The sequence below is a fragment of the Carassius gibelio genome, chromosome B24 (assembly GCF_023724105.1).
Source record: "Carassius gibelio isolate Cgi1373 ecotype wild population from Czech Republic chromosome B24, carGib1.2-hapl.c, whole genome shotgun sequence".
In the NCBI taxonomy this organism is placed as follows: domain Eukaryota; kingdom Metazoa; phylum Chordata; class Actinopteri; order Cypriniformes; family Cyprinidae; genus Carassius; species Carassius gibelio.
The window spans coordinates 3,295,779-3,308,530 of NC_068419.1; the positions used below are offsets into that span (position 1 = coordinate 3,295,779).

General features: G+C 35.4%; 1 protein-coding gene across 1 annotated transcript; it reads left to right on the forward strand.

Annotated features, from left to right (window-relative positions):
- Positions 1-3,894: 3,894 nt before the first annotated feature.
- Positions 3,895-12,243, forward strand: LOC128012997 (conserved oligomeric Golgi complex subunit 7). Its single transcript, XM_052595659.1, has 18 exons — positions 3,895-4,113; positions 4,203-4,424; positions 4,927-5,075; positions 5,652-5,768; positions 5,842-6,010; positions 6,560-6,642; positions 7,104-7,226; positions 7,326-7,524; positions 8,341-8,468; positions 8,726-8,880; positions 8,986-9,102; positions 9,225-9,290; positions 10,027-10,207; positions 10,287-10,427; positions 10,504-10,587; positions 10,962-11,076; positions 11,155-11,298; positions 11,556-12,243. Exons 2-18 carry the CDS (start codon positions 4,259-4,261, stop codon positions 11,720-11,722), a joined length of 2,304 nt encoding a protein of 767 aa, XP_052451619.1. The 5' UTR covers positions 3,895-4,113; positions 4,203-4,258; the 3' UTR covers positions 11,723-12,243.
- The last annotated feature ends 509 nt before the right edge of the window (positions 12,244-12,752 follow it).

Genomic DNA, 12,752 nt, shown 5'->3' on the forward strand with positions numbered 1-12,752 from the left:
TCTCCCAAGCCATTAAAGTAAGTTGGATTTAGACGTATATCCAATTTTAATACTGATATATGTCAACTAGCATAGCAAAACATCCACGGGTTCAACGTTTATATCGTTCAAAATTTGCTCAATGGGAATAAGACATGAAGATAGACCTATAAAAATATTATAAATATTACAACCTGCTTTGAAACAACATAGGCTAAAAGTCACTACATTTGACTTGACATCTTGCTAATGCAACTATATACAGAGTTGTGCAGCGCGCTTTTAAAATAATTGTGAGTCTCTAGTTCAGTTTTAGACACAAGTACAAGTGTATGGTTTATATTATTATCATTGATGTGATGTTAAGTTGAGGTTAATGTGAAACTATACACCAATATACGCCCACGTTGATGAGAATCAGACGAGGCCTATATTTATTCATGCGGCTTTGGGGGAGCTTTAGTGTTGGCTAGTTTGTTTGTATGTTTTATGCCTTCTAACCCCACATTTTTGCAGAAGGTCACGCAAAATTAGCTTTATTAAGAGCTATTTTCTCCATACTGAGTCAAGTGCCTTTAAGATTAACAGCAGTTTTGCAATGATGATATCTGAGCAGTCTTTCTGAGGCCCTGAGGTGCTCATTCTGATTGGTTAAATAACATTGGTTGAATAACCTAAATAACATCAATGAATGACAAAACCTAATGCTGCCTTATGATAAGTGCTACCCATACATCCTACTTACAAACATGCCCTACAAAAGAAACAGATGTCTTCACAAATGAGTCTCGCAATGTAAGTAAACACATGGCAAACGGATGGTGCCAGTATTTAGTAAGCACCATGCCGGTGTGCCAGCACTTCAGTGAACTTAATATCACTTGACATAATGCTTAGACATTGTGTGCCAAGCCATGTGTTTGGCTTTGTGGTTTTTTTATCTGAGAATCAGATACTGAGACATGCAAATATAGATGGCTTCCATCGGAACTTCAGTGCTCATGCACAATTGAACAATGCTAAGAAAATTGAAATTTAATTGATTTTCTATTTGTGTTTGATTATTTAAAATTTCTAATATTCTAGTTATCCAGTATCAACAAGACTATTTTTTATTTGTCAAACGTATCTTAAAGGGATAGTTCAATGATGCTAAGACATTGTGTGACAAGCCATGTGCTTGGCTTTGTGGTTTTTATCTGAGAATCAGATACTGAGACATGAAAATACAGATGGTTTCCATTGGATTTTCAGTGTTCATGCACGATTGAACAAACCTATGAATACTGAAATTGAATTAATTTTCTGTTTGTGTTTGAGTATTTGCAATTTTTAATATTCCAATTATCCATTATCAACAAGACCATTTTTATTTGTCAAATTTTTCTTAAAGGGATAGTTCCGCCAAAAATGGTAATTGTTATTAATTACTCCCTCAATTACTGTATGACTTTCTGTGGAACTTAAAAGATGATATTTTATAGAATGGTGCTAGCTAAACAGTTACGGTACCCACTGAGTTTCATTAATGTTTTTTTTTTTTTCATCCAAGAAGTAGATGAGTTTGTTTCTTCACCAGAACATGTTTAAAGAAATGTACCATTTGGCATCACTTTCTCAACAATATATCCTCTGCAGTGAATGGGTGCCGTCAGAATGAGAGTACAAACAGCTAATACAAATATCAAACAAGTAAAGAAGTCCATCCCCTATTATCCTCTCAAATCAAAATCTACCCATATATTTTTTTAGGAACAATTTGGTCTATTTTCTTTTGTAAACATTGTTTGATCTGTGCAAATTTCTTTCTTGATCCGGATGACAAATTGTTTTCACTGAATGTCTTATTGTTTACCTTTTTAATCCAATCTTTTTTGTCACACAAAACACCAAATAAAAAGATATGAAGTAAATATTTCTTTCATATAAGGACTTTCATAGAAACACACATATTTTCACTTCACAGGATGTTAACTAAGGGACCTGGATGCTGTGGATTACGATTATTGTGAAGTTTTTATAAACTATTAGACTCTCATTCTGACGGCACCCATTCACTGCAGAGGATACATTGGTGAGCAATTGATGTAATGCTACATTTCTCCAAATCTGTCAAAACAAACTCGAACTATTCCTTTAAGAGCATGAATGCATAATACATTTTTTTTTTTCACTGAACATTTATCCTTTATATAGTATGTGTAATTGTGGGTTAAAATTACCCAATCTGATGCTGTCAACACTTACTTATCTCTTCAACAGAAAGTGGTTGATTTTTTAGATATGTTTATGAACATCTCTGGGTTATCTGATGAGGTACTGGGAGTGTTGCGCTACAGGAACTTTGAGGAAGATAAGGACAGGAAGTATCAAAACATGCTGAAATGAATAAAAACAAGCTGAGATAGTATAAACAGCCATGCTTTCTTTCACCTAGAGCATACTTTGTTCATTTTGAAAATATGGACCACACGCACAGCCCAAAATCCCACTACTAAGTAACTGAACTTCTAAATTTAAATGGAAAGCAAAGCAAAAAAAAAAAAAGCAAAAAAAAAAAGGATTACATTCTTAACACAAAAATTGTAACTAAATAAAAGAATGAAAATTAAACAAGGGGGTCATCAAAAGGTTAAAAATTGATCAGGCTGACAAAATGAAACTAGGATTAGCAACGTTTCTTCAACATGTATGTCTTTTTTCAGAATAAAAAAGCATAGAGACTATGGTTTATAAATAAACGCATAAAGAAAATGTTTTTAAAAAAGCACATTCATAATCTTTAATGCCATTTTAAGAGATGATATTGCTGCATCGCATTTTGACCTGGGGTGGGTGGGGGGTTGTTTACAATGCTGTGTCATGCATTCAGAGTTGTTTACACTGTTGAAGAGTTGGATTCTCATGCTAAGCATGGACAAAGTAAAAAAAAACAAAAAACAATTTGGACGTATCACAGAGTATTCCTGTACCAAAAATCTTATTGCCAGGGAGTTTTTTTGATCATGGCTCTTCATGACATAGACGAGGGTGGAACTCCTTATATGGGCATTTCTCCCCGAAAAACGCGCCTGAAGGAGACAGCAGCTGTGGCAGCAATGGAGTTTCACAAGTGTGTTAGTTGAAGAACGTTTTATAAACAAGTCCCAGTTTGATGCTGGATTTGCACATTTTTTTGATACTTAAAGATGGAGTGATCCCAGCTATAAAAGACTGTGGTCATGATTCAGAACTGCAGACGGTAAATTAAATGGATTCAAATGTCTGTTTTGTTGGCATTGGGTGCTCAAGTGCTAGTCACTCTTTAGCTCCGCCCACGGCGCGCCTCCAGAAGCTCGGTTTTTTCCGGAGAGAATCGTAAAGCTGTATCTTTCTTTCAGAAATGTGATAAAACAACAGAATTTTTGGAGATATGAAGAATGCAGTATTACACTATTATTACTCAAGATTAACATGAGATTTGGTGAAACTGTTTGTAATGCCCCCTTTAAACGAGGGTGTAATTTATTATTTTGTCAACGGGTGGCTGCAGTGAGTTGGTACATAATCTTCGTATAAAATCAGTGAACTCCATCTGTGTGTAAATGGCAGTATGAATATAAAGCACCAAAATCATTACGTTCATTTATAAAATAAAAAAGTGCATTTAAAATATCTTTAGCAGCATTTCAAATTAAATGTATTTTATTTGTCACCCACCCGAACTACATCAGATGCAACACAGCCACGTCACTCAAGCGAAAGCTATTTTAATAACTTTCGCGTAATGCATTTGTTTATGTACATTAACAACACCAATAGTTGTCTACATTAGTAACAGACGTCTATATACAACTGTTCCGCTTTACTAGGTTCTTTAAAAAGGGGTTTATTTAATAAACGTTTTGAAGGCGGAATACTTCTTCGCCGTGTTTTTTCACCATCGGTACATATTAGGACGAGCGCAACCAGGAAGCACCGTGCAAACACTGAAATTGTTTATCAATTTCATTCTATTATATTAACGCTGGAGGAAGCGATCGCACTGTTTGAGCTGTATCTCGTGGTTATGATAATTTCTTTCTCATGGGCTGTTTATTTCATGTTCGTTTCTAAGGCTGGTGTGGGCAAGAATTATGGAGTAGATTGGTGAAGGTCTGCTGGAAAGATTTATTTGAGTAACGTAAACAGAGCAAAATATGCACCGCTAAACACTTTCAACGTGTCGTTTTTATTCTCTGTAGGTGGGTTTGACTCTTTGAGATGGTTCTGGCTCTGTAGGGTTACTAAAGGCGTGAAAATGGACTTCTCCAAGTTCCTGGCAGATGATTTTGATGTAAAGGACTGGGTGAATGGAGCTTTTAAAGTGGTTCAGAAAGATGTTCCTGGTAAAACAGACGCTCATGCTTCTACTCTGGTCATGAAGCTGCAGCTGTTCATTCAAGAGGTCAATAACTCTATAGAAGGTCAGTCTGGAAGACTTTTAAAGTAGTCTTTTTTTTCAAATGTACGAATGTCATTGCATTCTCATAAATTCTGTAGTAAGCACCTGTCTCTTCTTCTCAGCAAGGCTGCATTTATTTGATCAAAAAATACTGTAAAAAGACCAATATTATGAAATATTATTACAATTTAAAATACTTGTTTTCTATGTGAATATATTTTGAATCGTAATTTATTCCTGTGATTTCAAAGCTGTATTTCCAGCATCATTACTCCAGACTTCACATGATCTTCAGAAATCATTCTAATATACTGATTTGATGCTCAATGATCAGTTTTAGAAACCGTTGAGTAGCAAGTTCAAAAGAACAGCATTTGTTTGAAATGGAAATTTCTGTAGACCTTTCATTATAAAGGTCTTTACTTTAACGCTGAATAATACTAGTATCAGCCTCTTATCTTCTAAGTGATAGTTTATATCTGTCTGGTCTGTCTCTGATTGTCTCTGTATGTGTGTGTTTGCAGAGAGCAGCAGTCAGGCCCTGCAGAACATGCCTCGTGTATTGAGGGATATTGAAGCTCTGAAACAGGAGGCGTCTTTCCTGAAGGATCAGATGATTTTGGTTAAAGAGGACATCAAGAAATTCGAACAGGACACAGTGCAGTCCATGCAGGTAAGATCAGGCACAATCACAAATCACTTTTTATTCTGTGGATTTAGTTTTATTGCCTGTATAATATGTTATAGTGAGAATATGCAGCTCATAGTTTTATTCATAGGACCAGCAGTATAGTGGACTACTTCCAAAGAAAGCATTGAAATATCAGTTGTCTCTCTATCACTCCCAGTGATGTCTTAATAAGATAATATTTCAATGCTTAGTTTTATGATAAATGGTTTGTAGTTTCAAAACTAATAATGCAATCCAATACAATGATGACTGAGAGATAAACAGATAACTCATATTTGATCCTCAAATTTCAAATTTCAACATGGTATTTCTATAAAATAATATATGTATGGATAATCAAGTCAACTTAAGTTGCTTCAGTCTAGTAAGTGTTCATCTTGAAATATTACTAGCAATATGACAGTTATTATTGTTTACTTTTATAAAAATCATTAAAGATTTCGCAGCAAGAAGATGGTAATAGTTAAATAGATACAATAGTCCAGTCCCTGCTGGTTTTTACTTTTTCCTGGCATACTGCAGACCATTGTTGTTGTTTTGTATATTGATGTGTGGCAGGTGCTGGTGGAGATTGATCAGGTGAAGTCTCGCATGCAGTTAGCAGCAGAAGCGCTACAGGAAGCTGATAAATGGAGCACTCTCAGTGCCGACATCGAGGAGACTTTTAAGACACAGGTGATGTATGACACATCTGTCTTCACATGAGTGCGGATGTGGATCTGAAGTGTTGATGTGTGTTTGTTTGCAGGACGTGGTTGTGATCAGCGGTAAACTGACCGCCATGCAGGGTAGTTTGGCGATGCTGGTGGACACACCAGACTACAGTGAGAAGTGTGTTCAGCTGGAGGCTCTGAAGAACCGTCTGGAAGCGCTGACCAGCACACAGATCGTCTCCACCTTCAACTCACTGGCTACAGGTGCTGTTATACATCAGGTTTATGTCTAAAAGAGATGCTTTTAAATTGCATCACATTTATCAAATAGTTGGAGTTGGTAAGATTTTATTTTTGAAAGAAATTAATATTTTTATTCAGCAGAGATGCATTAAATTGATAAAAAGTGACAGTAAAAACATTAAATTACTGATTTTTCATAACTGCTGTTTGTACTTTGTTCATCAAAGAATCCTGAAAAAAAGCATCACAGTTTCCAGGACAATGATTTTCAACACTGATAATCAGAAGTGTTTAGTGAGCAGCAAATCATCATATCAGAATGATTTCTGAAGATCATGTGACACTGAAGTAATGATGCTGGAAATACAGCTGTGCATCACAGGAATAAATTACATTTTAAAATAGATTCACATAGAAAACAGTTGTTTCAAATTACAATGATATTTCACAATATTAGAGGTTTTACTCTATTTTTGATCAAATAAATGCAACATCTCTGAGCATAAGGGACTTCTTTCAGAAATAAAAACATGCCAAGATGCTGATATTTATTTGTATAATCTGTTTCAGATCAAGCAAAGATTTTTGTACGAGTTTTTACCGAAATGGACAGAATGCCGCAGTTACTGGCTTACTACTTTAAATGCCACAAGGTACAATTATTATTATTTTTTTTTAAATACTGCTTTAAAGTTATCATGAAATTACATGCATTTAAACTGATTTGATATATATTTTTATACCTGTACTTCACAGGTTACAAAGTTTTTATATTTTACGTTTAATTGCTGTTTTTAAAAAAGTATCACCTGAACGCATTTTCATCTTGCATTAATCTTACAAGCGCTATTTTACAGTACATGTACTTACAGTGTACTTAAAGTACTTGCAATTTAAGGTTAGGTTAAGGTGTAGGTTCGGGTTAGTACCCAGTTATTATATACAATTACAATATAAGTACATATTGTGTACATCCAGAACGGGACTGTAAAATAAAGTGCTATCAAGTTTTTCCCAACTTTTTTTAGTCATTTTGTGCCCAACGTGAAAATAGCCTAGCTGCTGGTGTGGTATTATAAAAATACACCAAATAAATAAATGTGTGTGTGTTTAGGTACAACTGTTGAGCGTGTGGGAGAGCATCTGTCAGTCAGACGCTCCTCTGAAGCAGCAGCTCTCTGAGTTTTACGACACACTTCTGTCTACGTGGCACACACAGCTCCAGTGGAGCAGTCAGGTACACACACTCTCATACACACCGCATTATAGTGTTCATGCTTTTACTGTCTCACACACTCACAAACACACACTGAGACGCGTGTACATGTGTGTGCAGGTCTTTAAAAACCCCTGTGAGGTGCTGACCGTGCTGATGATTCAGACGTTGGGGGCGATGGTGCCGTCTATCCCAGACTGCATTGCTGTGGCGCTGAAGCGTTGTTCTGGTGATTGTCGTCTGGACGTGCTGTTGGAGCTTCATCAGACGGCGGCAAACTTCAGTCGCAGCCTGGAGGCAGCAATGCAGCCGCAGCTCGGTGTGTGTATGCCAGGCATTTTTAGATCAAGAATCATCAGATGACATTAAAAGACACTAAGTAACTCAGTGCAGCCCCCAAAACTAATTAATACTCTTTTTAAATCTGTACCAGTCTTTGCCTCTCTCTCTGCTAGGTTTTACAGATTTTTCAGCAAAAAGTTTTAATCATGTTACATTTGATAACATTTATTATCCCTTATTTTGTTTTGTAAATATTATATATTTAAGCAAGTACAGGTCGGAGTAAGTTTGTTGTTTCATTTTTACATAAATATATCTGTTGCTCTGAAAGATGATGGAAATTAATTTATCTCAATTTGACAGTTTCACAAAAGTTATTTGAAAGTTTATTTGCATTTGATATGCTTTATATGTATATAAAATCACTTTTGTTAATTTGATACTAAAATATATATATATATATATATATGCATTTATATGATAGATTATGATGCTATTTATGATGCACATTCCTGCTATTCTCTGTAGTTTACTTTAAAAAAACAAAAATTCTCGTAGCTGTAATAAAAAAAATATACTAAACATTTGCCATATAATTGAAGTTGTAGAGAATAATTTCAGGAGTGCATATTTACAGTAATGAGTTATTTCACATTTGTTTTATTAAAAATTAGTTTTCAGTAAAAATATGCATAATTTTCATTTATATTTATTAAAAAAAAAGATAATTTATAAAAAAAATAACCACACACACAAAATTTTTTTTATTTCTTTGTATTTGCTTTTTTGTGTATGAATTTGGATTTTTCTTTTTCTTTTTTATAATTTTCTTGTCTTCATGTGTATGTTTCAGGCGAGTGTAACCTCTTGAAGGTGGCAGAGCTGGTTTCTTGTGTTTATGCACCTTATAAGACTTATCAGATGCAGTACGGAGAGCTAGAGGAGACAAACTTACTGATCCAGCTCAGTGCTGTTCCTCTGGTGAGTAAACACTAGCTTTCGTTTTTGATCTTGCAATATCTTTGGCTTCCAATCATTTTTTATTTAAATTGACATTTTCTTGCCTGAACTAAATGGGATATTGCATAAAAAGCAGCATACTGAGAAATATTACCAAGACTGTACACAAACAACACTGTTTCTGCAGCATTGTCTTCGGTGTCTGCTTGTAGTGTGAAATACTGTTTATTATGTGTTTTTTTTCACCATGTGTTTCTTATTCATGATTTGTGTGTTAGGAGCGTGGTGAGGTTCTGGACTGTGTGTTAGAGCTCACACACTCGGTTCAGAAGGTTTTTGGTTTGGCGGCGGCTGCTGTGGATCGCTGTGTGAAGTTCACGGATGGACTCGGTGTGTGTGGGCTCATCAAAGCTCTGCGAGCACTTTTCAGCAAGTATGAATCATACACGCTTCATTTACTACGCTTACACACAGAAACAAACACACAGCCCACAGGTCAGCTGCGCTCTCTAGCGGATTGTCTCTTTTTCTCTCTCAGGTATGTGTCAGACTTCTCTGTCACGCTTCAATCAATCAGGAAGAAGTATAAGTTAGAGGACACGCCCACGTCTGAGGTGTTCACTGAGGATTGGACGGCTTTCCAAAACTCTGTCAGGTGGGTGTGTTTTTTTTTTTTTGCCGTTGATGGTGATTAGTATGAGTTTAAAGTGATGTGTTTATAGATGTATGTACAGTTATATAAATGCATATAAATTTTCTATTTGTTCTTTCTTCTAGAATCATTGCAACCTGTGGGGAGCTACTCAGACAGTGTGGAGCATTTGAACAGCAGCTTTCAAACAAGTAAGATGTGTTAAAATCGGCTTTGTTTATTCAATTATTCAATTGTACCCTAATTATATTCCTGTTACATTATAATTATATGATTAATATATATAAAAACTTATATATAACATTATAATATGTATTTCTTTGTATATATAATTATATTATATAATATTAAAATATATATATTAAATGCAAATTTTATCATGTTTGTGTATATATTTGCTTGTGTGTGTGTGTGTGTGTGTGTGTGTGTATTTATCAGGGTTATTATCCTCAACTAAAACCAAAAATCCCTTATAATTATAATATATTTAATTGTTATATTATATATTTTTTGTTAATTATGCATACTTAATATTTTAGTTTTGCTAAGTTGAAATACTAATATTACAAAATGAATAAAGTAAAAACTAACACATACAAAAAAAAACTCTATGGACATCAAAAAAGAACAAAATAAAAATGACAAACATATATATATATTTTTTTATCTCATTCAAAACATTAACAACAACTATAATAACAGTATGTAAAAATTAACCTAAAACTTACAATTAAAACTATGTAGACATAAAATAATAATAAAAAAAAAATCAACATAAACTATAATAGTAATATAAATAATACCAAAATAACACTTGTGTGTGTGTGTTATAATAATCATTATTATCTGAATACATAAATTATATAATTATATAAGTAATTTATGAGTTTCCTTTCATGAATCATGGTTGTGCATTGTGATTGGCAGGATCCTGGGGAGGGCGGGGCGCTTTCTGTGGGAGGGGTTTAACCCCAGAAGTCTGACTGGTTTACAAGAGGGCGTGGCTGAGAGGCGGAGCCAAAAGAACCCATGGCAGGAATACAACTATCTCCAGCAGACGAACACGGCTGAGTATAATACTTTCCTGGAGACGCTGCACTCCCTCAAGGTTTTTTCTCATATATGTGTCCTTTAATTGTGCTGCTTTCATATTCTAGAAGTGTAAAATTGTAGTTTGTTATGTGCAGGAGAAAGGAACAGGAAACTCAAGCTTATTGGCCGAGACACGCAGTGCTCTGACGCGTCTGAACCAGCAGGCCAATCAGCTGGCGTTTGACTCAGTGTTCCTGCAAATCAAGCAGCAGCTTTTCCTTCTCAACAAACCAGAGGTTTGCAGTGTTTTAAAGTTACTATGAAATGTAAAAATATAGCATATTTGATTCATTGTGTTTTTGACTCTTGAAGGGCCGCCGCTCTGCTAATATGAGTGAAACGCTAACGGATGATCTACCGGCCTTCAGTTTGTCACCGCAGGAGTACATCTCTAATGTAAGACAATATTAACACTTCATCTGAGTGTCAGTCCATGTCCTCATGATGTCAAACATGATGACAGATGATCACAAAATGCTCTTAAAGATACAAGGACAAACACGTTCAATGGTCGAGATGAAGGTGGATGGCTGTAATTAGACTATTTATAAGAGATACCTTCACTCTGCGCACTTATTTGTGCAAATTTGTTATACTGTAGTAGTTTATATATTTTCAGTCTTCATTTTATTATATAAATATAAAATGTAAATATATTTTATAAATGTTTATCATATAATTATAATACACACATATTGTTTTCATATGTAAATCTGATCTGTATACATTCTAGTTGAATAATTTTGCACTCATTTGTGTTTGGTCTATAGATCGGTCAGTACGTCATGTCTTTGCCTCTGCATTTGGAGCCGTTTGTGACTCAGGAGGATCCAGCGCTGGAACTCGCTCTACACACTGGAAAACTGCCGTACCCTCCAGAACAAGGTGAACACAAGCACATGAAATAAAGCTGGAACACACACACACAGACACACACGTGTATGATGTCTGCTCTCTCTGTAGGCGATGATGTCCCTGAGCTGGAGAACACTGCGGATTATTGGCTGGGTTCTATCGCCAGGGCGACCATGCAGACCTATTGTGATGTCATCCTGCAGCTTCCTGAGCTCAGCCCACATGCAACCAAACAGCTGGCAACTGACATAGGTGACATCATCATTACATCATGGCATCATTATGACCAAAACCATTCAAATGTAACGCTTGCTTTCAAAGAAACTACAAAGCTCTGGTGGCTATGATTTTATTATTCATCAAGATTTTTTTTTTTTTTTATGGAATTTTTACAAATAAGCCTATGGAAAAATAGGCCTTTTGTTTAAGTTGTTTGACTATTAATCATTTTGTTGTTGTTATAATTTCTTTAAAAACACACTGTATGTGTTTTATTACTGTCCTTCCAGATTACCTGAGCAACGTCATGGATGCGCTGGGGTTGCAGACCTCTAAAACTCTCCAGAATATTGTCACCCTTCTTCGTGCAAAACCGGACGAATACCGGCAGACGGCCAAACCCTTCCCGCGCAGACTGGCCTCGGCCATCGCCTCCATGAGGGCTCTGGAGTACTGACACCACCATGAGTAGATGGGCCAATATGTGTTGAAGGGTTTTCATTGTTGTCAAAACAAACTCCAAAATGTGACACTTTACAGATCTAATATTTCTCAACAAACATAATAAATCTATAAATGGCGCTATTTGTTAATTATATTTGTAACAAATTTTTACTGAAGTAAACAGTTTGGGAAAATAAGGAACAATTACAAAGAAACTGCTACAGTGATCCAGTTTTGTCTTGCTGGAGTTTCTTCTGTTTATTGTTGGCTCCAGGGATATAACTCAAATGGCACAATGAAAGATGGTTTACATATTTATTTTTTTGTGTTTTGCATGTTTGCCATTATTTCTCTTGGTCAGTAATAAACATGCGCACTCTTGTATTTCTGGTTTGTCGAGCTACATGGTAACTTTCTGCTTTTCATATCTGGCTTTCTGAATTTGTATTTCTGTTTTCTTTTCTCACATGGGAAGTTTCATGCAGCATTTAAGGAATGTTTTCATTTGTTAACAAAATAAAACCTCTGAACAGATTTAAATGCATTGTTTTGTGTTTTACGGTACATTATATTTAATCTGGCCTGTGATACATTTTGCAGTGCAAAAATTTGGATAAGCAAATGTCAGCACTGTAATATTAAATATCAAGAAATTATCAGATTGCCCCTGGCCTTGGAATGATTGTTTAAAGGGGTAATCGGATGCTACATGCACTTTTACAAGTTGTTTGAACTGAAATATGGGTTGTCAGTGTGTACACAACCACCCTAAAATGATAAGAATCCACCCAGTTTTTAGTTTTTTTTAAATCTACTAATCTACTTGATCTCTGATGTCTGTCTTTGTGATGTCACACACTGACAGGCCCCTCCCATGACAGTTTGATTGACAGTAGCACTTCAGCACAGACTTGACTGGCATCAAGAGTCTCTGAGAGCAGTTGGAAGAGAGGGGCGTGGTCATCAGAGCTCATTAACATTTAAAGGAAAATTCTACAAAACTGCTTGCTCTTAAAAAGAGCTGTTTATGACAGGGCAATAAA

Bases quoted from the DNA above. Each gene is read 5' to 3' on its own strand.
- LOC128012997 (XM_052595659.1), top strand. From the start codon at position 4,259: ATGGACTTCTCCAAGTTCCTGGCAGATGATTTTGATGTAAAGGACTGG. The intron at 7,525-8,340 runs GTGTGTGTATGC...TGTATGTTTCAG, and splicing joins AGCAATGCAGCCGCAGCTCG to GCGAGTGTAACCTCTTGAAG. The intron at 8,469-8,725 runs GTGAGTAAACAC...TTTGTGTGTTAG, and splicing joins AGCTCAGTGCTGTTCCTCTG to GAGCGTGGTGAGGTTCTGGA.